Raw genomic sequence first — 27,419 nt, 5'->3', positions numbered from 1 at the left:
GATCTTCCTGTGATGTTGGCTTTGCCTCCCACCTGGACACTGGACCAGACAGTTGCCAGGGTGTGAGAGGATTATCCCCAGGCATGCTGAGAAATTGCGTTCAGGTAAGCCAACACCTATTCTCCAGCATGCCTTTGGGATAATCCACACACACATGGGACACAGTAAAGCTGGCAGTCCCCGTGGGCAGGAAGGAATCTGGTCCTGTGTACTCCTGTCTGTATGCACTCACTGTAGCACTCTTCTGCTGAAGGTTGCCTCTCCTGAGGCGTATGTGTCCAGTCTGTAGTGCTTTACGAATGGAGATGGGGAGGACCATGTAGCCGCCCTGTATATGTCCTCAAGTGAGGCTTGCGTTGTCCAGGCAGCTATGGTAGCTGCACTTCTGATCGAGTAAGCTGTTACCCGTTTGGGTGTTGGAAGGGCCTGGATCTTGTAGGCCTTGGCTATACAAGCCCTGATCCAGCAGCCTATAGTTGAAGAGACTTTAGTTCCCATTGAAGATGGCTGAAATGAGATGAACAGGTCTTCAGTTTTACAAAATGTTGATGTATGTTTGATGTACCTGTGAAGAGCCTTCAGAACATCCAATTTGTGCCATCTGTGCTCTCTGTCATGTGAAGGGGTAGGGCAAAAGTCGGGAAGAACGACTTCATGAGCCCTGTGGACAGTTTACCTTTGGGATGAAGGAAGGGTCGAGGCACAGGACAACCCTGTTCTCGTGGAAAGTGCAGAGGTCTTCCCTGGTGGAAAGAGCTGCCAATTCTGATATGCGCCTGGCCGATGTAATGGCCACTAAGATGACAATTTTTGAGTGTTGGAAAGTGTAGGCTTACCGATTGAAGAGATTCAAACGGTTCCTGAGTGAGGGCTTTTAACAGGTTCCAAGAAGGGTATCTGTGGACTGTTGGCGGTCTAAGATTGACAGCTCCTCTGAGGAAGGAGCAGACGACCAGATGATGAGCTAAGGAATTCCTCTTCCTGTAGTGCAACACAGTGGTTGGGCTACTACGTGCCTGAGTAGCGTACTGGGGAGAGCCCTTTGCTGAGTTCTGTTTGTACAAATTCCAGGATCTGTGGCACGGAGGCCACAGTTGGGTCCGTGCCCTTCTTGGTACACCATTGATGGAACGCTTTTCAGATAGCGTTGTATATTCTATTCATGGAAGGCCTTCTGGAGGCTTGTACTGTTTTGATGACCTTTCTTGAAAAGTTATATCTCCTCAGGATACTCAGGAGATATCCTGTCTTGAGGGATCCTCCAAAGGCGGAACACTGACAGACTCACTAGATCCGCATACCACAACCATCTGGGCCAGTGGGGAGTGATGAGGATAATTTCTGCCTGTTCTAGAAGCACTTTCCTTATCACTCCTGGCATGAAGGGTAGAGGAGGAAAGGCGTAAAGGAGATCCTTGGACCAGCAGTTGAGAAGGGCGTTTACCCCTTCTGCACCCAGCGATGGGAATCTGGAGTAGAATCAAGGAAGTTGGGTGTTCATTGGAGTGGCAACGAGATTGAGGACTGGTCTCCCAAATCTCTAGATATGTTCCCTAGGCAGTGCTTTCCCAGCTTCTGGGAAAATTAATCCTGTGCATAGCACAAGGAACAGGTCTGGATGGAGACACCACTTGGGAGTTGTCCACCCTGGTCCTGCTTAGATAATCCGACTGGGCCATTCACTATCCCTGATATGTGCTCTGTCTTGAGTGACAATAGGTGAGCCTCCGCCCAAATTCCCAGTTGCTATGTTTTGGACATGAGGGATTTGGAGTGGGTCACTCCCTGGCAATTGACGTGTGCTTTGGCCGCCACGTTGGCCATTGACTGTGCTTTGGAAGTGTTTGAGATCAAGGGGAATGGCTCTCAGTTCTAACCAGTTCATGTTGTGTTGAAGGTCCGCTGTGGACCATTGACCCTGCACAAACTGGGACTGTAGATGAGCCCTCCATCCCAACAGACTCACATCGAACTGGGTTCTTTGAATAGGGACCCCTTGGTGATCGCTGGGGATACCCACCACCTGTGGGAACTGAGGACATCTGACCAGGGTTGGACCCTGACATTGGAGGTGCTGGTGCCTACTCTCTGAAACGGTAGAAGGAACATTGGAGAGATCTGGCGTGCAATCAGGCCCATGGAACTATGGCTATATGCAAGATCAATTTTCCCAGAAGCTGGGAAAGCACCGCCTGTGGAGCCGTTCACTCAGCTGTGTCCTGGGTGATCAAGGACCTGATGCTGTCCTGACATTCCTGGGACAAATATATCTTGCATAGATTTGTATCTATCACTGCACCCAGATGGAGGCGGGTGTAAAGTGTTAACTGGCTTTTTTGGAAATTGATTGAAAAACTGTGGTCCTATAGGACATGGATTATGTAAGTCAGGTCTGACTTGGCTATTTGGCTGGAACTGGACTGGATAAGGATGCCATCCAGATAGCACAGCACTTGCACTGGGATTGTTCTGAGGTGCGCAGCCAGTGCTGCCAGCACTTTTGTGAAGGTCCTGGGGGCTGATGACAGTCTGAATGTGAGGGCCTTGTATTAATAATGCCCCCCCCGCGTAATAGAACCTGAGAAACCTCCAATAGGAGGCATAGATGGGAATGCAGAGGTAAACCTGTCAGATCGATGGATGTTAGCAGATCACCCCAGATGCCTTTCAAGATTGACTGCAGAGACTGCATTTTGAATCTCTTATATTCTAAAGAAGCATTGAGCTTTTTGAGATCAAGGATCACTCTCCGAGCACTTGGGTACTACAAATAGAATGGAATAAAACCTGTGTCCCCTCTGGTCCTCCAGTACTGGCTCGATGGCCTCAATGTCCAGCAAATAATGGATCGCTGTGTCTATGAGCTTTTTCCTTACGTGGTTCTTGGAGGTTGGGCAATGGGTGAAGGTCCTCGGAGGAGTGGACAGAAAATCCAGGGTGAAACTGAATTGCACTGTTTTCAGGACTCAGGAATCGGAAGTGATGGTCTCCCATAGCTCTGCAAATAGGGCCAGTTGGCCGCCAATGGGAGGAAGGGTCCAGGAGTTATTTGGATCGATGGTAGAGACGATCTCCCATGCCATGAAAGGGCCGTTTAGATTGAAACTGTTGTTTGTTTCTGTCTCTAAATCCCGATCTATCTGTGGGTCTACCAGATCTGGGCTGGTAAGACCTTTGGAATTGAGGAAATTCCTGGCCTGAGTCTTAGGAACGAAATGGCTGTCTATGGGTGTAAAGGAGAAGCCCTCCTGGTAAGCGAAAACACCTTTCTCTTGTCCTTATTCTTGACTACAAAGGGATTTAAGGCCTCTCCAAATAGGGAAGAACCCATATAAGGAGCAGAGGCCACCTTCCATTTGGTTCTAGTATTTGCTTGCCACTGTTGTAGCCACAGCAGAAGATGAGGGCCCTGGAGAATCAGGCAGCATGCAGGGAGGAGTCAGCTGCAGATTTGGTGGCCACCACTAATTTGTTGACGTCCTGATGCATTCTGATTTCCTCAGGGGAAATCCTAGCCTGTAATGGGCAGAGCCAGAGGACGTCCTAGTGAAGGTGGTCGCAGGTGCTTTAATCACCCAGGCGTTGGCCTGGTGTATCTTGCAGAAATTTTGTTCCACCTTTTTATCCTCTTGTTATGTCACCTGATATTGCAGAGGGAGACCAAAGATGCCAAAGGTTCAACCCAAAGGGGAAGTTAAAGTGACTCCAAGAGGAGCCATATCGGGGAAAAAAATATTACTCCTCGGAATGGGGAAGGATCCTGGCTGTGCCCATTGCCTCTGAACTATGTCCAAAAATAACTTGGGACAAGGAATCTCCCGTTGGAGAACTGTAGGTTCAGAAAAAAACCCTGCTGTTGGGCCCCTGAGTTTCTGCTAAAGCAGCTGGTATAGTGGGAGGAAGATCAATTTGGGCAGTGGTCCTAGCCTTGTGGAGGAGGGATTTAAACAGCCCCGGGCTAAACAAACCTGTGAAGGGGGGTGGATCAGGTGATAGAACCTCCTCCTCCATCCCAGATGCCCTGCTTCTCATGGAGAGGCCTCTCTCTGGTGCCTGGAGGAACCCATGGAGGCCTGATATTGCAATGATTGCGATGGCTGAGAATCAGATCTGGGGGAAGGATGGCTCCTCCCCCTCAGAGGAGGCTACCCCATGAGAAAGGGTGAGCCTGAGCAATAAGAGCCTTAAGATCTTCTGATAATTCTGGAGCCACTCTTTCTGCTGAGTGCATTCCCACTACAGTTGGAGTAAAGGTGGCCTCTGATCCTCCTGTCTCTGGTCTGCAAATCTGCAGGATGAGAAAGCATGCAATCAAAAGGAAATCTCTGAGTTTGGATTTCCTCAGAAGGAGGGATAAATTCCTGCACCCTATATCCCTCTGGTGACCAAGCCCCAGAAACTGCAGGCAAGCCCTGTGCTAATGGCTGCTGAGGGAAAGGACTAACAGGCCTTGGCTGTGGGGGAGGGGGGGATACCTCTCCTGGTCAGCTTGCTTCTGAGCTCTGGAGAACTGCTTTTCCAATGGTCTTTGCTTCCTTTCTTCTGCTCTTGTGGGCTTTCTGGAATAAAGCACCTTTGCTTTGATCTTGTTAGCAGCCTCTTTGCTTGCAGATCTGGTCTTCCTGGGACCCTGCTTGGATCTTTTAGGACTTGTGGACTCCATGCTGCCTTGGTCAGCCATGCTGCTTTTGCCCCAATTGTTGGAAGAATCCTCCACTCCTGCTGCTCCAAAGGCAATTCAAGGCCTGGAAGCCTTCCCTGGGCTGTGACAGTGGCGTCCCTACCAGTCTCCTGCACAACTTGCCAAGTGGCCAAAATGGCCAACTGCCAGACCCAAAAATCAGCTGGAAATCGCAAAAGCGAAAGCAGCTGCTCCAGAGCTACCTAGTTATGCCTGGGATTGAAACATGTTGGGGGTGATCGTGGCTTCAGTGCCCCCCTCGGGGTTGGGGGAGTTGACTGCCCCTTGACTGCCTGGGCTGTTAGGCCTTTAATTGGTAATTCAGGGGGCTACAAAAAAACAGAGCAGGCAGGATTTCCAATTGCTGCCCGTTTATTATGTTTTGGATGCTTTAGGGCAATGGTTCCCAAACTTTTTCAGTCCACTGCCCCCTTGGCGCTACAAACCAAATACAAGTGGTCCTCGCTTAATGGCCGGTTGCTTAGCAAGTGTTCTAATTTATGACTGACCTTCCCAGAGCTACTTGACCTGTTTTTGGAGTTTTGACAGCCATGCACAGCAATGCGCACACACACACATACACACACTCTTCTAACCCTGCTGGAGCAGGTGGTTGGACTAGATATCTCATTCGCTTTCTCCTTCCTCCCTTTTTCTTTCTGTCCCTTCCTTCCTTCCCCTTTTCTTCCTCTCTTCTTTCCTTTTTCTTTCTCGTCTCTTCCTCTTTTTCTTTATCCCTTCCCTTCATCCTTCGCTCCCTCCTCTTAAACTAGGAGACCCATCCGAAACACATACACTCTCTCTCTCTCTCTCTCTTCCAACAAGGCAGTCACCCAGCAGCGTCACTCGTGACTAGTCTCCCAGAGTTGCCCAAGGCTTTGGGTCCAACAAAGGAGCCACGGGTGGGACTTCCACCCCTCCCTCTTTTGGGGAAAGGGCTGGGAACTTCAAACAAGGCTGCAGCATCGCCCACTGCAGGAGCTGCAGAAGTGAGCTGCAAGAATGGTGAACCAGCCCACCCTGACTGGCTTACTTTTCCCTTTCCCAACTGCCGACAAACTTACCTTCCTCCCACAGCTGGTGGCAGATAGAAAGGTGAGCCAGTCAGGGCAGACCCATCGCTATTCGGCTTCTCACCAGCCCGCATCTCGTCCGCTACTGGGGCTCATGGGTCATGGCTGCTGAGGGGGAGTGTGGGAGGCAACCAGGAAGCATGAGGCTTACGCCGCCTGTATCTCCCCCTCTGCCAGCTGCCCCTCTGAGCATTTTAGCAGAGTGCAGGTTGCCGCTATGCAAGCTCCAGGGGTGGAAGATCCGCTCTCGCGAGGTTTGACTCGCATCGTTCTCACAGTGGCAGCCCACATTCAGCCAAAGCACGCAGACTGGTGGGCAACAGAGGGAAGGAGCGGCAGGCAAGGGGTGATGTGAGAGGCATAGCATTATGTTCCCTGGTCGCCTCCACCACCACCCCTGCCCCTAGCTGGCAAGGCCCAACAGCTGCGGAGAATCCTGGAAGGACCCAAGTGGCAACAGGTCAACTCTGGCTTGCCAGCAAACCAGGCAAGTGACGTGTGTGGGGGAAGCTGAATTGCGCTCTGCGAGGGGCCCACCTCCAGCACTCCTTTGCCACCGCCCTTGCCTCTTAGTGCCACCTAAGTCATCCCACCGCCCTCCCTAGGGGCAGTACCATCCACTTTGGGAACCACTGCTTTAGGGGCTTTTTGCAAACCTTTGGGAAAATCCACTTTAAACTGCTGCTTTCTGCTGAAATTATTGGAGCCAACCTTTGCCACGTCTGTATAGGGCCGAGTCCTGACTGGGGCTAGGGTGCTTCCTGCCCCTACAAGAGTCATGGCAAAGATTGATGACTCAATCTCTGGGCAGAAAGGCACATTCAATCAATATGTGTGGATTATCCCAAAGGCATGCTGGAGAATGGGGTAGATGGACTAATGGGATACAGTGTGCTGTGCACTGTGCTTTGCCCTATACAGATTTCATTTTATCTGAAGAACGAAGGTTCTAGATTTCAGTGCTACTGAAGCAAGGCTGATTTGAAATAATGTGGCATAATGTGCGGAACACTGTGATATGTTTCATATCCAAAACAACTTTTTCTCATTAAATGTGCATACCTACATTTCATTAACAAAGTTTGTAAATGAGTTACTTTAAAATTCCACTTAAGGTTAAGTCACTGATCATCTCTACAAAGTATTTGATATTTGTTCTGTTCATCATTAAACGTCAAATTAAGGTAAGCTAAAAGTAGCAGAATTTTGTATGTAATTTCATATATAAATTCAATTTCTTACTATTAAGAACTCAAAATTGGTGATTATACCCAAGTGATCACAATTTATTTAATTTCCATATGGATTATACTAATCCATACCTTGAGTTGCCATCTTTTTAATATATTCCCAGAATTGTGGCCTGTTCCACTTCAGACCCTAAATCAGAAAGACAGAGATATAATTAACAGTTTTAAGTTTCAGATTATAAAATTAATCTGATGATATAATAAAATTATAATATAAAAGTAAATATTTACTGAAAAAGCAGCATAATTTAGAGAGAGAATTCTAAATCTTTCTGAGCCAAAGACACTTTAAGAATCTGGTGAAAACTGATTCCTTAAGGAAAAAAAGTAATAAATACATAAAAAATATAATTGTTCTGAAGAACTGCACCCAAATAGATTTCAAAATATTAAAAATTAATGCAAATTATTTTAGCTAGATATTGAAGTTAATTATTATTTTTGGAATCTAGAAACAGTAGTTTTGTTGCATATATTCATTATTGAATTAAAGCCTAAATTCCGTTAAACTTTAGTAAAAAAAAAAAAAATTCTTTTCCTATCCAAGTTGTCAACTCTACAGAAATCTATGGACCTCTTATTTAAAAGCTCTGAATTAAGAGGCTGACATATATATAAAGCTACTAACTAGGACAAAGTTAGCAGCCACTTGGGAAATTGCCACTTTATAGAGATTTTATTTAAAGTAGTAGAATCTGGCTGAGTGTTGTATTTAAACTGTTCCAAAGAAAACCAAGTCCAAATACAGTATATCATGGAACAGCTTACTGCTCAAAACAAATAAGGACTTGAAAAGGTAGAAAAGATTGGTATAGGAAACTTAGTTATATTCACATTCTGCACAAAAAAGCATATATTTCTAATATGCCTTTGAAATATTTTATATATCAAAATAATTTTCCTGGTGTCAAGATTTTTGAAAGCTAAACTTTTTCCCATGCTCTAGGAGTATTTGGGGGAGCATTATTGACGTAGTAATTATGTAATATCTTTTCAATCAGTGCCATGCTCAAGTTCTTCACAAGCCATGTTAAGAATTCATTCTTAGCTTGTGAATAACCCAAGCATAACACTGAACAACTTTAGAATGAATAACTTTATCGTGGACCTTTTAATTGTTTTCCAATCCAGGTCATGTAGTAGATTATATATACTGGTCTACAAAATAAAATCAAGCAAGTTTAAAAATCAAGCAAGGTGACACTTAAAGTCAATATACATTTAACAGTAAAGCACAGCAATATAAAAACTTTATCTGCGACAAAAACTAGCACCAGCTGCAGTCTTTACAAAATAGTTATTAGGCATAGAAATACATTTTTAGGAGCTCCCTAAAATGTAATAAAAAGTGGTATATAAATTTAATAAAATTTATAGGTGGATGGATGGAAGGAAAGAAAGAAAGAAAGGAGGTTAAATTAAGTTAAATTAAGGTTATAGATAATCCATGACTTACAACTCATTATTTTACAACAATCTTAGAAGAAAAGAATCTCTGGCCATTATAATTGGTCATGCTGCCAAACCCTGGTTGTGTGACCACATTTTTATGACCAGTTGCCAAGTATTCTGCAATCATGTGATTATCATTTGCAATTTAGTTTCTCTGTTGTCTTTCCCAGTCAATAAGAGAAGAAAACACTAGTCTCCTGAAAGATTCAGAAAGATGGCAGCATTCAGAAAGATGGTGTATTAGCATTTGGGAAAGGGAAAACGGTTGCAAACAACATTCTTCTGAGCTTTCCAGAACAATGGCATTTATTAGTCTTTTCATCAAGTAATGCAATTTGGAAAAGAAGCCTCCCAAACCATTATGAGAATGGGGCAGGATGTAGCAAGCAAACCTGATAGTCAGCAGCTGAATAACAGTGCAAAAGTGGACCCAGGCAAGACAGGGTGGGGAGAAGGCCCAGATTCCAATGTGGCAAGATGCCTGGGCTTTCTTTTCTCCCTACCCCATCACACAAGAAGCCTTCCCCCACTACTCCACTTAACAACTTGCAGTTACTTAACAACCAAACTGGGAAAACTGGGGGAAGCTGTTGAGCCAAAAGGTCACATGGCATTTCATTTAATGACTACTGTGCAACAATTGAGATTGGGGGCTCAATTTTAATGGAGCACTACCAGAGGTGGTATTCAACCGATTCTGATGGACCAGTAGTGGAAATTTTGACTAGTTCGGAGAACCGGCAAATACCACCTCTACTTTCCCCCACTCCGCCCCTTCCAGAAATCTCCATGCACACCGTTTTGGCTCCCAGGAGGCTGCAGAGTGGCTGGGGCACCCAATCGATCTGTTCACTGCGTCCCAGCCTCTGAGTCTCAGCTGATGGTCAGTCTCCCAGCCTATTGGCTGGGTCTTCTTTTGTTCCTTTGCACAGGAGAACAGAGCTGGAAAGCAGGTTAGTGGGGTGGGGAGGGAATGGGGATTTTGCAGTAACTTTCCACAGGAGTGGGTTAGTGGGGTGGGGATTTTGCAGTATCCTTCCCCCAGGAGTAGGGAGGGAATGGGGATTTTGCAGTAACCTTCCCCTGCCACGCCCCGCAAGCCATGCTCACAGAACCGGTAGTAAAAACATTTTTTTGAATCCCACTACTGAGCACTACTTGTAGTCAGTTTTTGACTCCTGACAACTGCCTGGAAAAATACCTACAGTTTTTTTGGAAAGACTTTCAGAGGTGCTTTGCCTGCCCCCTTCCAAAAGTGGAGGGAGGAAGAGACCCAAGATCAGCCAGGTGGTTCTGTACTTAAAGGAAGACTAAAATTTATGGTCTCCCAGTTTCTAAAATTCCTGGTTTCTAGCACAGTCCTTAACCACTACATCAAAATGGGTCAATTTGATTTGTGGAATATTTTGAATACATTTTATGTTTCCTATCTCACTTCCAATTATGTTGGCAAGGTATTAGTTTCTTCCCTCCCTCCCACCCACCCACACAGCTTTCAAATATTCACACTTGCATCAAGTGAAAACTTCTACATGGAACCCTCTAACAAGAAAATCCTGTAACTGAACCTGTTCACTAATTCGTTAAGCAGTCAATCCAGATTTTCAACATAAGAACCTCATCAGCCATATCTGACTTTTGACCTATCCTAAACAAAGCTTTAATTTACAACTCTGAATATTACAAATCTAAACTTTTGACAAAAAAATGAAAAAAGTAGGAACTAGTTTGCCTAGTGTTCTTCAATACAAGATGAGTACTTAAAATACTCTTCTTTATTCAATAACTGTTCCTGGGCTGTACTCCAGACAACTTACTGCTTTTCTTCAGTAAATTATCAGCAGCAGTCTGAGGAAAGTTAAATAATTTTATGCTTAATTTAATCAGTCAGGCAAAATCACCATTTGTCATATTTTTTACAAAAAAACTGTTCAAGGCAATAAAGTTTTTTAACTAAATAAACTATAATTGGATATCTCTCAGTAACGTATCACTGATATCATATAAAACTTGTAAATTTTTATGATGCACAAAGTTCTTACTGAAATGCTTGTACCTTATCTTGCATATTTCTTTTATTTTTAGTGATATATGTATTATTTTAATTTTGGATTGTAAGCTGCTCAATTTAAGATGGGCAGCTATATAAATGCAATTACTACCATATAATTTCACTTTAAATCACAAATGTTTTAAGATTAAATTATCACTATTTACAAGGTACTGCTTAAGTTCTTCAATCATACCATGCCATAATATTTTTACTTTAGTTTGTCATGATTTACAAACCCTGATGTTGTAAATCATGATACATGGCTTTGTGAGATATATGAGCTAAAGTCTTGGAAACTGTTAAGTATCATTTGGATTTTTTATTCAATACACCTATAAGCAAATTTCTCAGAGTAATCATGTACTCTCCACATAAATCATAATTTTCTCCTATGACCCAAGCAGACGTTGTAATAACCCTTTAGCTTCTAACTGCAGACATAATTATAAAAAGCATTCACCACACATAGGGCTTCTGTGGCACTCTAAGCACCATGCAAACTAGTTGAGCAAGTGCCAGAGGCAACTAATGGATTACATCATCACTCTATTTTTGTTTAATTCTCCACCCATGTAAACATTAGTAACTATGCCTTTTTTTACTCCCTTTCTTCACATTTTCATTTAAGAATTTTTTTTAGTTTTTCTATTTTAATACTTCAAATGGACATTCGTTAGCACTGTATTGTTTAAGGGAAGACTAACAAAAATGAAACATTTCATTGGCAGAGAAAACTGTTCCTCATCAGTTACAAACACATTAAAAGATATAAAGAAATCTACTACTTTAGCCACAAACGCATTTTTAATTTATATCCTGCCTTTTATATAGCAGTTCAAGGCTTTTCCACAATATAATTGTCGTGAAGTAATTAGGCTAGACTAGCAGTTTAAATAACATCCTAGAAATATAGTAAGGCCCTTTGGATCCACTCTAAGATTGTTATTTCACCTCCCTCTTAAACTGAGATTAGAAGCTATTAACAATGATTATTTCCAGGTTAAACATCTAACTAGTAAGTTCAGACACAGTGGGTATTATATGACTTGAAAAGGACAACTGTTAGCCCAAATCAGTTTGTACAAGTTTTGCTGATTGAATATCTGCGTGCTGCCTTTTGCAAGTCATTTAAAATGTTTATGTGGCAACTAGTCATCTCAAAAACATAAATATTTCTAGCAATCAAGTCTGCTATTTCAAAAGGAGTGGGAATAAATATGATGCAGAGGAACGGGATGATAAGAACTTCTGATGTTAAAATTCTCTGCATTGGTGAAATCTACAATGCTTTAAAGTTGCAAAGATTGGATAGTTGCCCCCCTAAAAAGCTGACCAAAGAAATGCACCAATTCATTTTATGCAAGATGGGACAGCCTTGATCTTTTCTTTTTTTAATGGGGGAAGGGGAAAGCTGATTGGCTGTTGTTCAGCTGTCCCATGTGAGAAACATGGTTGCCATGCCTGTAACCACTCTCATTTTTCATGCACTTTCCTGCACGTACCACTGTTCTTTCTTTCTTATATTAGGTGTATGCATTAAGCAGACATCCATTCCCCCAAACCCATCAAAAGCTCTGTGTACAGAAAATTTCTACAATTGTCCAATGTCGTCTCTGCTTTTTATCTTGACCATCGAAGGGCTTTTAAATCAGATTAGACAAAGGAAGGAGATAATTGGACTGAAGAGCAAAAAAGAATATAAAGTACAGGCATTTGGGGACAACTTAAGTGTTTTTTGTGGAAGATCCAATGGAGTCAGGGACCTATCTAATCCAAGAATTACAAGAATATGGGGCGGTAGCAGGACTAAAAATTAATAAAGATAAAATAAAAGTAATAACCAAAAACTTGATAGAACGTCAAAAAACAAAAAAAAAACAAATTGGAAAGGAAATTGGGACTACAAAATGTCAAAAAACTTAAGTATCTAGGAATTTGGTTAACAGGAAGATGCTCTTCCATAAGAGAATAATTACCGTATATACTCGAGTATAAGTCGACCTGAATATAAGCCGAAGCACCTAATTTTACCACAAAAAACTGGGAAAACTTATTGACTCGAGTTTAAGCCTAGGGTGGGAAATGCAGCAGCTACTGGTAAATTTCAAAAATAAAAATAGATACCAATAAAAGCTTTCACTAGGACAGTTGAGAATAAGTTTGATGTTCACAATTTCCTCTTTGAAAGAGACCAGTAAATAGGGAACAAGAAGATGAAGAAAAAGAAGTGTGTTTTTTCACACTTTTCACACTGCAGTGAACAAAAATGGCATCATAGGAACAGGCTTATTCTCAGTCCAAAGGTTTGTTTCTGATTTCTTCCCTGATTTAAGGGAAATTTGGGAAACGATCTCACTATCATGAAAGGTTTAATTGATTCACTAACCAAAAGATGATGATGACGACAGTGGGAGGCAGGAGTCACTCTCTCCCTTGCGAGAAAAAAAGCAAGAGCCATTCTTATGATCTCTCTCTCTCTTCCTCTCGTAATACAGTCAAGCCCTTTCCAGCATGCGCGATCCGCTGCCGCCAGCACCTTGCAAATGCAAAATCCGGGTTTTTGCATTTGCAAGGTGCAAGCGAGGGGGATCACGCGTGCTGGAAAGGGCTTGACTGTATTCCGAGAGAGAGAGAGAGAGAGAGAGATCATAAGAATGGCTCTTGCTTTTTTCTTGCAAGGGCCGGGCACTGGGGGTTTGCAAGGGAGAGAGTGACTCCTGCCTCCCACTGTCATCATCATCTTCTTCTTTGGGGTTAGTGAATCAATTAATTTGGGAAACGATCTCACTATCATGACAGTCAGTGTTCTCTGCCCATGGGGCGTTTGGAAGAAAACGCCCCGCGGCATATCCACGCACGTGTAAGGGGAATCAGAAATCCCTGTGTTCAACGGCTAGCACGGCAGAAGAGAAAATGCAGCTGTGAGCAAATACTGGGAAAACCTGATTGATCAGAAGGAAGGAGGCAAAAGAGGGAGGGGTGGTGGTGGACGGAGGTCCCACTGGTATTTGTGAAACACTCGGTCGGCAGCGCTTAAAAGTCAATGTCCTTGCTCCCACCCACCCACCCACCGCCACGAAGTCCCCCAATCGCGCAGCCCAGAATCGCCCTCCCCTCAGGGGGCAGCAAAGACGCCCGGCATTTCCCGAGACAAGAAGCTCCGCCGTGCAATGAAAGCGCCTGGCTCTAGGCTCGCGGGCTCAGAAAACGATGGGAGCCGAGGTGGCTTCGGCTCCGCTTGGCTTCGTTTCCTCAGCCCCAGCTGCTTTCAGTCCGCTTGGGAGGAGGTGGTGGCGGCAGCTCGCGAGCCTAGAGCTCAGAAAACGCGAGCCGCCGCCACCTCCTCCTCCCAAACGGACTGAAAGCAGCTGGAGCTGAGGAAACAAAGCTGAGCGGAGCTGAAGCCACCTCGGCTCGCATTGTTTTCTGAGCCTGCGAGCCTAGAGCTCAGAAAACAGCACGAGCCGCCGCCACCACCTCCTCCTCCTCCAGAGCGGACTGAAAGCAGCTGGGGCTGAGGAAATGAAGCCGAAGCCACGCCTAGAGCTCAGAAAACAATGCGAGCCACCACCACCACCACCACCTCCTCCTCCCAAGCGGACTGAAAGCAGCTGGGGCTGCGGAAACGAAGCCGAGCGGAGCCGAAGCCACCTTGGCTCCCGTTGTTTTCTGAGCCCACGAGCCTAGAGCCAGGGCGCTTTCATTGCACAGCGGAGCTTCTTGTCTCAGGAAACACCGGGCGTCGTTGCTGCCCCCTGAGGGAGGGTGATTCTGGGCTGCGCGATTGGTGGACTTCGTGGCTTTGGGTGGGTGGGTGGGAGTGAGGATGGATGGAGTCCGCGAAGCAGGGCTTGCCTGCCCTTGCTGGCTGCCTCTGCTTCCTTAGGGGCGAAGAAGGGGGCTCATCTGGACCAACGGTGAGTCTCCCCCTCAGTTTCCCCTGAAGGATCTTCCGTCACTTTTGCCTTCTCCCTACGTCTTCCCTCTGTTAAAATCCCACCCCCCCACACACTTATTTTCAGGCAGATAGATTTCGTGTCTGAGCATTCTCACATGACGGTGGGTCTTTTTTCCTCCCTAAAAACAGTTAAAAAAAGAAAAAACAATATATCCTCATGCAAGAACTTTCCTGCTTCCAATTACCCCCATGCTTACAAGCTGCAAAGGAAACCCGGAAGCAGGGAAGCAGCTGCCCAGCTCCGGAGCTCCACACCATTTTTTTTTTCAGAGGGGAATCTCACTCGAGTATAAGCTGAGGGGTTTTTTTTCAGCACAAAAAATGTGCTGAAAAACTCGGCTTATACTCGAGTATATAAAATTACTTTCACAGATAAAGAAAGATCTAGCCAATTGGGGAAAATTACCACTATCACTATTAGGCTGAATTGCAGCCATAAAAATGAACATACTACTGAAACTATTATACTATTTTCAAACAATACCTATACAATTGGATAAGAATTTTTTTCAGGAATTAGATAGGACAGTAATGAAATTTATATGGATGGGGAAAAATACACAAATAAAATTGAAAACGTTACAAGATAGTAGAACCAGAGGCGGCCTTGGGACTCCCAAAATGGGAAACATACTATCAAGCAGCAATTTTACTACGGGTTAAGGAGTGGATAAACTTAAAAAAATAAAAGAATTTTGGCGCTAGAAGGTCATGACTTCCAAGTTGGATAGCATGCCTTTCTATGGGATAAAAAGAATAAGATCCACTCCTATTTCCATAGACATTTGATAAGGGACTCACTTTTACAAACATGGGAGAAAATTAAAAAAAGAGCATTATTTGAAAAGACCAAACTGGATCTCACCTATGGAAGCTATATTATATCCAAATACAAGGGACACTAAAAAAATGATTAGATATAAAGAATTGGTAGATGAACAGGGGGAATTAAAAACACTGGATAAACTAAAAGAACATATTAGATAATATTAGACTGGTGGGTATATTTGCAAATTCAAACTAAATTTAAGAAAGATGTAAAGGAGCGAAGAATAAAGACTTACAAAAATTGGACCAAATCTTGACAGGCAAGGATATAAAATTTATAACAAGAACATATAATTATTTACTGGAGGTAGAACTAGAGGAGGAAATTGTTAAGGGACCAATGATTGCCTGGGCAAGAAATGTGGGTCATAATATAAATTTGGATGAGTGGGAAAAGACTTGGACCAAGAACTGGAAGCTGACTTTGTTGACGACATTCAAAGAAAATAAATATAAAATGTTGTTGTTTTTTTAATTTTATTGGTTTTTAAAAACAAACATAAACGAACAAAACATAAAACATAAAAACATCTTTTTTGAAAGCAGCCTGATCCCGGGTTACATCTCTTCGTACAGACACAAATTCAAATCCATGCTCATTTTTATATTCCATTCCATATCTTATTACCATTCTACATTTTCTATATAGCTTCTCCCCTCTTTACACTTTCTTTATTTTATTTTATTTCATCTCAATTCAAATCATTGTGCTTATATTCTTTGTCTGTCCTATTTCCGCTGTCTATCTTTTCTCATTAAACAAAATTTCTCCTGTAATCACTGATTGGAGTATGACGCCTTTATATCTTTCCCCTAAAATTATAACACTTAATATAATACATAACTTCCATTCAGATTCTGCTTGGTGCATTCTAAAACTACACACTGTATTTTGAAAGAAAAAATATATATAAATATATTATATAATTAAAACAACAATCCATATCAATTCAACATTTTACACGTTACTTTTCAAATAAGTATCACACTGTTATGGGAACACTTATAAACTTTCCATAGTTAATTCCCCACCACTTCACTTATTTTTTTATAAAACATTGAGCAATTAAAATGTTCCCGTTCCTTCCTAAACCAATTCTCTCATTTATTTTATTTCATTTATTTTGTTCACAAAAGTTTCACTAAATTACACTAAGTATTTTATCCCACTTTTTAATCATATGTTGTTTCCAATTTTCTAACATTTCTACTACAAATATAACAATACAATCTTATGTATGTTTACAGAATCCCCTTTTCAGTTAATTTTTCACCCATTATCTCTGAATAAATCCTGTTTCTTTACATCTTGCTCCAAACCTTTGCAACTTCTCTTCTTCCCTTCCTTCTTCTCTCTCCCCTTTTTACCCCCGCCTCTCCACCTCCATTTCCCTCTTCTGTATTCCTTCTTCTGTTGCTTCCCAACATTATATCCACTTTTCACATTATTTTTGCCTTTTTGGGGCTGTTTTTTTAAGTCTTAAATTCTCCATTCTTTTTCCCCACCTTTCCTCTTTCTTCCCCAGATAGAGTTACTTGTTCATTAAAGATGGCTTCTTCTTTGTCCCAATCTTCTTGTTGCGCAGTCTTTTCTTGTTGTTTCTTGTAGACGCAAATTGCCATTTCTAAGAATTGAAAAACAGAGCCAAAGGAGCCCTTCCCTTCTTGTGCCTCTTCTTTGTATTTTCTAAATTCCATTTTCAGTTCATCGAAAAATAATGCCATTGTAGAATTTTTTTAAACAACCACCCAATTGTTTTTAGTCTTCCAAAAATCCCAAAGTCACCAAGCAACCCAAATACACACAAACTGTTTCTTTTTACACTTTCTTCTTTTTTCACTTTCTCTTCCTGGGGTTACTGTTTAGTTACAAAGTTCCAGTTAAAATGTATCCTTTGGAAGTCTTATTGGGATTTAACTTTAGATTCTTTTAAATTCCAGGCAGTCTCCTCCTTCCAAATCCTGCCCTTGTTCTTTTCCTCTCCCTTCCTGCTTATAACAAAAAAAAGGATTTTTTAGGGTCCAGAAATCTTTATTGTCCCTTTGGCAAATTTTATTTTCAGCTTAATTACCTATTGGTGCCAAAGCAGATTTTTTCCGATTTCTTATTCAGTTCAGTCCGTTGTCAATGTCAGGAAGGAGAGGGGAAAAAAAAACCTTTCCCTTTTCACTTTCTTTCAATGCTTCCGACTCTTCTTTTGTAAAAATCTTTTGTAAAAATTAAGTTCCAAGGTACCTTAGTTGTTGCTTTTTATCCCAGTCAGCCAAAACTTTCACTTCTTATCTTCCTCCTGCACTTTCTTTTCCTGTTGAGTGCTTCTTTAAGGTGGCCATTTCTGACCACCGCTCTTACCGCCTTTGGGAAAGGCAGTTTGGCTGGCTGAGGAGGAAAGATGCGGCTTTCCTCAACCCTGCCGGCTATCTCCCCCCTCTCCACCACCTCTACGGGGTGGCTTAGCCCCGAAGCCAGCTAGCTCGGGGCACTCTAGCAGCAAGCCCAGGCAGAAACCGCGCACGATCGCGGATTCCTGCCTGCCGCTGAAGCCCTGCAAACCGGAAGTCCCAAAGTTTATAAAATGTTTTGTAGATGGCACTTAGTGCCGGCAAGACTGGCGAAAATGTATCCCACCTTGAAATCAGAATGCTCGAAGTGTAAACAAAAGAAAGGAACATTTTTCCATATGTGGTGGCAATGTATAGAGGTCAAAAAATACTGGAAGAAAATACAGAGATGGCTTTTTGAGATTACAAAATATAAATTGAATTTGTAAACCCAAACGTTTTTATTAGGTATGATCAAAGGGAATTTGAGTAAAGATAAAAAGATACCTTAATGTACACATCTTAACTACAGCACAAATCACTTTAGCACAAAATTGGAAGAGTGATAAAATACCACCAGATGAAGTTTTGATTCAAAAAATAATGGACTGTGCTGAACTAGATAAATTCAATATGGAACTGAAAGGCAACGAGAATCAAGAATACTATGCGACATGGGAGAGGTGGTACGAATGGGTGAAGGATAAGGATAAAAATAATGTATAGTCACAAAATAAGAAAGATGTATATACAATGACGCAATAAGTGTTAATGGAAATGAGATTTTTGTATTTTTTGTTTTTATAGAATAATTTTTTTTTTAAAAAAGAAAATTTCTACAAGTAGTCCTCAACTTACAACAGTTACTTTAGTGTCAGTTCAAAGTTATATCACTGAAAAAAGTGTCTTATGGTCATTTTTCACTTACGACCATTGCAGTATCCCCATGGTCACATGATCAAAATCCATCCTCTGGCAACTGGTTCATATAACATGCAATGTCCTAGGGTCGTGTGATCTTTTGTAATCTCCTCACAAACGAAGTCAATGGGGAAGATTCACTTGATAACTGTGTTACTAACTGAAAAATTGCCATGATGCACTAAACAAGTACGGCAAGAAAGGTCATAAAATGGACTAATTCATTTAAGAAATGTCTCGCTTAGCAACAGAAATGTTAGGCTCAATTGTGGTCATAAGTCAAGGACTACCTGTACTAGCCTATAGTTATAAGGAAACATATGCCATTTCTAATTTTGTTCAAGCTTGTTCAGATCTTCTTTTGACCAGTTTCCTTTCAGATTGCTTTAAGGCAGGGATGACAAATTGGCAACCTAGGGGCCAGATGCAGCCAGGCCCACCCCAGCTCTGCGAAGGGGAAAACATCACGTGAGGGCAACATGATGCCACAAGTTTGACACCTGCGCTCTAGGAAATTCTGTCAGAGAATACAGTTGCTATTAAACAGAAAAAGAACAATCTGCACTCTTGCATTATCACTCTACCTAGACCATACACAATGGAAATATTGTAAAGGTATTTCTCATGGATAAAAAAAGAGCACAAATTGCATACTAAACAAAGAGGTACTATATAAAGTGTGGCATGTAAGGTATACAATTTTTGAATTACAAGAAAATATTAAATTGGAAACTTGAGTTTAAAAAATTCATTTAAACAGGACCCAGTTATTTAAATAACTAAAACCTAATCAATAATCTACAAACTATTATACAACTATTAAATTACAAGAGGAGTTATACTTCTATACTTTTAATTAACAAAGTTCCGTTAACCATTTTAATTAACATGAACTAAATTTTCTAACTAAATAATTCTATCTTATTCTAATTCATAAGTTCTGATATGAAGGCTAATCTTATATTAAGCCTTTTGGGGTTTGAATGCTGTGCTAATTTGAAAGGACATAATGCAGTATCTAAATTTAGTCACCTATAAAATACATTCAGTTTTAAACACTCATTCAAATTACTTCATACGCTAATTGTTCCTCAGATATGGAAGTTAAATCTTCAAACCAATATCCTTTCAACTCGTCTGCTGATTGCCAGCTACCTGCAATTTGGCAGTTCAAATCTCATCAGGCTCAAGGTTGACTTAGCCTCCCATCCTTCAGAAAAGGTCAGTAAAACGAGGACCCTGAGCACATATGCTGACTTTGTAAACCGCGTAGAGGGCAGTAAAGCACTGTGAAGTGGTATATAAATCTAAGTGCTACTGCTATATGACTACATTGTACAGTGAGACGTCTCACATTTCAGATGTATTTTTTTTAAGTATATTGTTACTACCTGGAAGTTTGATTGGGCCTAGAAAGGTCTTGAAGCCTTCATCAGTACAGACACTGGAATCCACATATCAGTCGTTCCTTTTTTATGTCCTCCAAAAATATACTATTCAAGACAATCTTGTATTATGATTCTAGGTAGAGCATTTAGTGTCCTCCTAAGTATAACATATAAATAAGCACTCAATCTATCAAAACAGTTTTAATAAAACATTATAGCAAACCTCACATTGGATCACATTGGATATAGTGTCAATAAGTACTTCTAACATCAATTTCAAGGACTAATGCTGCATTTGATAAATGGTTTCTTATCAACCTTGTAAACTTATGCATAAAAACAATGTTTAAATGCAAAAAAAATCTGCAATTCTGAGCATCTTTAGGACATATTTAAATTTGCAACCTCATGACATTGAAGCCATAATTAATGTTAACTCTTGAAATTTCTGAAAAATATCCAATTATCCAACTTAACCTGGTTGATTTTATCAGACATCTGTAGGTTGTGTTTTAACCCATAGTTGTGTAGAAACATGAATTGGTCAATAATAGCTATACTCATGGATCATTTGTATTTAACATTGGCTTATATAGTTTTTGTGTTTTATTTTCTAAATGGAGTTTATTTAGATTGTCTGCATTCATCTAAGCTAGAAGCAGCTTGTAAAAATTTAAATCAGTAAACATTAAAATGATAAAACAAATAATACATTATCATTGAAAAATGAAGGGGGAGAAAAGACCATGAAGTACACAGGAAGAGGTGAGGGGATCTTCTCTTAATTGAATAGCTTTGGGGTCCCAGGCCAATTAACACAGCTAGGTGTTTAGGCCCTTATGGAAGGTCAAAAGGATGGAAGCATATACCACTTGGGGAAGAAGCATGTTGTTCCAAAGGAAAAAGGTTCTTCTCATGAACCCCACTAGCCAAAATTCCTTAACAATGTCTGCACTATAGCCTTTCTATAGGCATGGGTGCAGCGGACCAATCCCAATGGAATGAGATAGCCTGGAACTACACAGTTAAGGCTTTAAAATAATAACAACTTGAACTGTACTCTGAAGCAAACCAGCAGCCAACAGCCAATGCAGCTTGCAGAACAGCAATATAGTATGGCCCAACCTAGGGCCCCCAAGAATTGTGCATGCCACTACCGCATTCTGCATCAGTTGTTAACTTCCAAATAAAGTGTAATGCAATAGTTCAGGCATGCTAGTTAGGCCCCAATAGCTTGCATAAGAAATGTTATTTTTCCCTAATATGGAAAACTGATTTCCAACTCTGAAGATCACCACTCCATTGTCTACAAAATTCCACTGTCAACAGGGAAGGGGGAATATGTTTTCTTTTTCTTTCTTCATGATCTAATCCCAATGAATATATTCAAAAGCATAGTTAAAAAAGCTGTTACTTGAGAAACCTTAGCAACAGGCCTACCATCTATGTTCCAAGAGCCAAATGATCATGTTAATTAAATCATCTATTTACTCCTGCAAAGGAGAAGTGAGATCAGTCCTAATGCAATTGTTAAGAAGGAACTGTTTTATCTGATACACAAAGAATATTCTACTATAACTGAAACAGTATGAAATTAATTGTACATTTAAAATGTAGATCAATTACTATAAAATAGCAATGTAAAAATTCTAAGCATAGTATGGATTACAAATAGTAGAGCCACTTAATAACTTAGTGAATAAGTCACTTAGGCCATTGGCAAAATTTCATTTGTTGTTCTACATGCAAAAATATCATACTGATTAGTTTGTATCTGTAGTATTACTTCATAGAAATAGAAACTGCAATCTTAACTACTCCATTTACTCCCTGTAATATAAAGTTGGAGAATCCTTACAATGTCTACAGATATCTAAAAGCTAGGCTGGATAAGTTTAAGATGCTTAAATGTGGAGTCTTTAGGAGTTCAGTTAACTTAGCATAGGAGTTTTCTCTCAACTCCTACTAAACTTATTCCTCCTACTTATTCCTATATTCCTACTATGACTCACCACTGATAATGCTGATTGTAGATGTTGGAAACTCTGCATTACATCTCTGATGGGCTTCAAGTTCTTCAGTCCCAATTACAAAAATGTAACATAGTTAACAATGCAACAGTTCAGTCAAACAAGGTGGAAACTTTTCTATCCTCAAAACAACTATACAGTGCTAGTAAATTTGGAAGCAAAAGCGTTAAGAGTATCATTTTTTTCATGTGTTTCACCAAATATGATTTCCAATTAGATTCTTGTAAATCTGGGATTTGTAACCCACACATTAGTCAGTTGACTGTACTCAAATTATAAGGGCAGGTTACTTGCTTGGTATATAAATAAACTGCATCCTCTACAGTTAATTTTGAGTTCAAGATTCTTTTTTGGAGGTGGATTATGATCATTTTCCACATAAAATTAACTATAGCTATTTTTTTCAGCATCTTGTAAACAATTCACAACTTAACAAAAATATAAGCAAAAAACTCTCTTCAGATGAACAGATATATAGATATCTCCCAAATAGAAATTACTGTAGGCTCTTTGAGATTAAAGAACTGTAGCAGAAATTAGAAGCTTAGAACAAAACTCATTCTTAAAACATAACGTGAAGCGTACTGTAAAAGCTTTATAAGTACAAATTCAATATTAATTTACCTGATATCTAAGCTCATGAAAGGATCACATACACAAGTTGCTACAGTTGTCACAATACCTATTATCAATTGCTACTTACAAACAATGCTTTTAAATTATATCTTAAAGAGAAATGAGCATAGGGAAACAATTCATTTTGGACACAAGCAAAGCTGGCATAGCACTCATATGTCAATTTGTGGAACAAACTAAAATACAAACATTCTCATCCTTATTAGCATTGTTTTCCTGTACATAATATTCTAGATTTATTTTCTTTATCCAGAAACCAGTTTTCTGAAGCTGCACAAAATGGTATAAGATAAAGATAAAAACTAGGTTAATATGTCCAACTAGCTAGAACATTCTCTGAAACCTTCTATAATAAATTTTGAGGATTATATAAATTATTGTTGGAAAACTGTACCTAACTTTCAACACTACAAGAAAATGCTGCAATCTCTCTCTGGAGTCAGATTGCCTTAACAAATCTAATAAATATTTTTCTCCAATTAGGTTACATTCTATTTCTGATTCAAACTAGGAGCTATTTAGAATTAAAAAAATGATTTTGGTTAAAGAAAAGATACTATTAAATTATTAAGTTCACAAACTTTTAAATGCATCCACCAAAAGAAAAATCATGTCCAATGACATGTCCAATGACACTTTTCTATAGAATTTTACATAAACTTTATTAAGGACCAGGTTAAACGCTTTATTTTATTTTAAATGCTTATGATTTCATTACCAGCTTAGTCATTTTAAGGGGAAAAATTTTCTTCAGACTCAAAATCATAATTGTTCAATACAGTATTAGCAATAATCAAGGGCAGTCATCTAAATTTAGACAACAGATATTGTTGCACTTACATTCTTCCTCTATAAACCTTTATTTAGGAAAAAAAAATTACGTTTTTTACGTAACCATCAATAGTAATATTGCAATGTTTTGTTTTTTAAAAAAACGCAAACTTGAATAATAAACATCAACACAAACTGAAGTTTCTTATTGAGAAATCTTAACTGTTAAGATTAACATTAATATTGAGGGCCTCGTCCCGCACACCAATCAGTAAAACACCTTTTCTTCAGTGTTGGAGATACTTCCATTCTTCTCCCCCATCTTCGCCGCAGTTACCCATCTATCTCTTTAAAAATGTCTCGGTTACACCCGTATTAGGAACAGCGGAAACGCGAGACAACCTATGTTGCTAAGTCGAAAGAGAGTCTCCTGCAAAATATGCAGATTTAATCAAGACAACAGCCGATAGTGCAAGAGACACCCATGTTTCTAAGTGCAACGATGCCGTGCAGACTATTTAAACAAACCCGACTTCCCCCATCTTTTTACTCTTAACTTTGCAGACTAAAGCAACGAGTAAATCTGAAACGAATGCCTTCAGTCTCAATTACCGCCGCGCCCAACTTACCGCAGTTCAAGTCGATACTGCACAGGAAACCCCTGCCCCAAAGTCAGCCTCAAGCCGAGGGGAGGGGGCATTGTGAGTTTCGGTCCTCCGGCAACAATTCCCACCCTGCCTGGACTTACGAAGCCTCGTTTTGCCGAGTATACCAAAAACAAGACACCGCCCACCTCGGCTCAGCGCCTTCGCCTTTCTCAAGCGGCCAATTTTCCACCCAAAATCCTTCCAAGACCCACGTTTATCTTCTACAAGGCTGCCTCAAATGTCCTACGCAGAAGTGCTAAAGTATAGCGAGAGGGACTCCCCGACTTTAGGCCTCCGTCCCGCCGATGAAACCCACCTCCGCCCAGTCTCCAAAAGACACAGGATCCGAAGTGTATCCCCACCTTGGTTCCCGCCCTTGGATTGTTTTGATTTTGCTTAAGCATCTGAATCTATTACAATTTTCATTATTAAAGAAATCACAGGAGTTATTTACCCCACCCAGTCATTTCCTGTGTGGGATCAACATACTCCATCTTTCTCCTTCACCCCATTGATGGCCCGCGACCGAACCAACCCCGGGACAGGAAAAATTGCCCCGAGACCCAACTCAAGTTTCCGTGAGGAAGGTAAAAAGGAGCTCGAAGAGGCACAAACGCTGGCCGCAAGGTCCCGCACAGGTCGTGCCTCCAACTATGACTGCCTTTGTTGCTCTTGGTATTTTTCTGGCAAGCACGGGCGACTCAAAGACTTTCCACCGTTCCCCTTTTTACCGAACTCATACCGGTTCTCTCCGTCCGCCGCGACCACTATCGCCAAGCCAACTGAAAGGGTATGCGAAACAGACTTAAAATGGCGCCGTTCACAAGGAGCTTCTTATAGTGACTGTAGGCACTCGATTGTATCCTGCCGCCGCCTCGCCTGGCCTTGCGCGTAGCATTCCACAGGCTACCCACCCAGTAGTGTTGAGGACGCGCGCGCACACATACATATATACATAAAAAAGGAGGTTGGAGAAATAGTGCGCCTCTACTCTTCCTCTTTCGTTTGCGTGCGCACATATAAAAACATGAACATAAGCAGGAGGAGGAAAATAAACAAGGGGGGTGGGGGGGGAGGAAAGCTTTTACCAGACACTGCTAAAGGAGTTTCGGAACGAAGAGGAATTGGGGAGGTGGGGTGAGGAAGAAGAGTCTGTAGATGTGAAGAACTACCCACAATGGGTGCAAGGATTCAGTCCTGAGTTGAGCGGTGATGAGGCTAAACAGGGAAGGCTGGGAGTTGGTCGCTCGCTGTGTATGAGAGACTTTTTCCGGGGACTGGCAAGAAGAACGATACCCGCAGCCTGGAGGAGGGGAGGAAGTTGTGGTACCTGACTAAGTTCTCTTTAAAGGTGCAGGGAACCTCCCACTATGAAGTATACCGTACAATTGGTGGGCTTTTTCATTCGAGACTCATCAGAGGACGATAATCACGCTCTCCTCCTCATTTGGAACCGCGAAAACGAGATTGTTGACGAAATGTCGTTTTTCTTCTCAGTTTCCGACGATACTGGTGCTAACTTGCATTTTCGTTGGAGACAAGTAAAATAAGATACTCTTCGAGATTGTATCGATTTGCTTAATGCTTTTGTTCCGTCTGAATATCTAGCTCCGAATATTATCCCATCCCCATCTCAAACCGTTTCCGCCCTCCAATAAATAGCCCTTTAAATTAAAGTTCTGGACGGATTTCGGAAAAGGATGTTGCAGCGATTTTCTCACGTAATCGGAAGCGCTTTTTGCAATTCTTCCCTCAATACTCAGCACGGAGCGGTTACTAAAAGCACACAATCTACGTGCTTTTCCATTACAATCTAGCTACATTTACAGAGGGAAAATGAGTGGTCAGTGGAGGTGCAGATATTAATTATAATAACTGCAGTATTTTCATGGATTATTTTGCAAATGCGCCTAGCAAAGGTTAAGTATGCGATTTATATATATATCAATTCGAAGAGCCTTTCCGGAAGTCAATTCACACGAATGCATATAATTTCAAAGAAAGTCATGATTATTTTCCCGATACAGGACTTTTTAAAAAAACACGCAATTTTATGTGCGTTGTAACACTTTTTAAGAATGCTTCTTCAAACTGGAATTTTACATTATCGTGATTTTACATTTAATACTATTTGATATTTTGGTCAACTGATTATTTTGAAAATCTGAGTTTACGCTCCTATCAAAACTCTTAAATGTTTGCTAATTTCTTCCTGTATATTTCCACCAAGATCGTGTTCCTTAATTTGAACTGTAAACTGCACAGAAATTAACTTTGAACATGGAAACGCCACATGAACGTTTTGCTTATGTACCAGAGTTTATCGTGCTCAGGTCAACCGGTATTACTGATAATCATACCAAACTTAGATTGACCAACTCGCTCCTCATTCGGTCTTCAGCAGATATTTTACATGGCAGGTCCGCTTGGCAAGGAACAAGGAAACCCGGGCAGCTTCCGGTCTCTTGCGCGACTCTGATGCTTCCTAGGTGAGGCAAATTACACTCGAGCAACATGGGATCTGGACTGAGCGGGCTAAGGCCGCTGTGTATTTTTTTTCTATGGCCCCGTCTTCGCTCTGAAGTGAAGAGGAATTCGAGGCCGGAATTGAGAGGTTAGGGTCTGTGGGAAGCCACGTGGGGGAACGGAATTTGCTTACAGTGTTATCTCCATCCGCTCTTGTATTTTGCACTTTTAGACGATCTGATCATGTACTGATGTTCTACGGGGCTGTTCTGGGAAGTCTGGATTTCCACGTGAGACTCATCTCTTATTATACCGTTTTTAGTATGCATGCCACTTGGCTGCCGATCTCCTTGAATTCAAGGGGGACTTAAAGATGAAACTGGAAAAATTAGAATATCGTGCAAAAGTTCATTTATTTCAGTAATGCAACTTAAAAGGTGAAGCTAATATATGAGATAGACTCATTACATGCAAAGTAAGATAGTTCAAGCTGTGATTTGTCATAATTGTGATGATTATGACTTACAGCTCATGAAAACCCCAAATCCACAATCTCAGAAAATTAGAATATTACATGCAGTCAATTAAAGGATTGTACATAGAACAGTATCGGACCTTTGAAAAGTAGAAGCCTGCATATGTACTCAGTACTTGGTTTGGGCCCTTTTTGCAGCAATTGCCTCAATGCGGCATGACATGGAAGCTATCAGCCTGAGGCACTGCTGAGGTGTTATGGAAGACCAGGATGCTTCAATAGCAGCCTTTAGCTCTTCTGCATTGTTTGGTCTCATGTCTCATCTTTCTCTTGGCAATGCCCCATAGGTTCTCTATGGCAGTGGCCCCCAATCTTTTTTGTGCCGTGGCCCGGTACCGGCATCACAAAATCATCCGCAGCCCGGTACCGGCATCAGCACGCATGGCAAGGCGAGCCGAGCGACCGGCC

General features: G+C 41.2%; 1 protein-coding gene across 10 annotated transcripts in view; it reads right to left on the bottom strand.

Moving 5' to 3' along the window:
- The window catches only part of CTNNB1 (catenin beta 1), a 55,910-nt gene extending 30,224 nt beyond the window's left edge, over positions 1–25,686 (bottom strand). The window contains exons 1-2 of one of the 10 annotated variants that reach the window (XM_087915491.1): positions 25,187–25,686; positions 7,077–7,134 (exon numbers count right to left, since the gene is read on the bottom strand). In XM_087915491.1, the coding sequence (XP_087771617.1) occupies positions 7,077–7,089 (13 nt within the window). In that variant the 5' untranslated portion in view covers positions 7,090–7,134; positions 25,187–25,686. The other 9 variants (XM_087915497.1, XM_087915496.1, XM_026717840.2 and 6 more) reach the window with 9 other exon arrangements.
- Positions 25,687–27,419: the final 1,733 nt, after the last annotated feature.

Source organism: Pseudonaja textilis, chromosome Z (genome assembly GCF_049901715.1).
Source record: "Pseudonaja textilis isolate UNSWEBS1 chromosome Z, rPseTex1.2, whole genome shotgun sequence".
In the NCBI taxonomy this organism is placed as follows: Eukaryota; Metazoa; Chordata; class Lepidosauria; order Squamata; family Elapidae; genus Pseudonaja; species Pseudonaja textilis.
The sequence above is the reverse complement of the archived record's forward strand: the minus strand, read 5'-3'. Positions and strand labels throughout refer to the sequence as shown.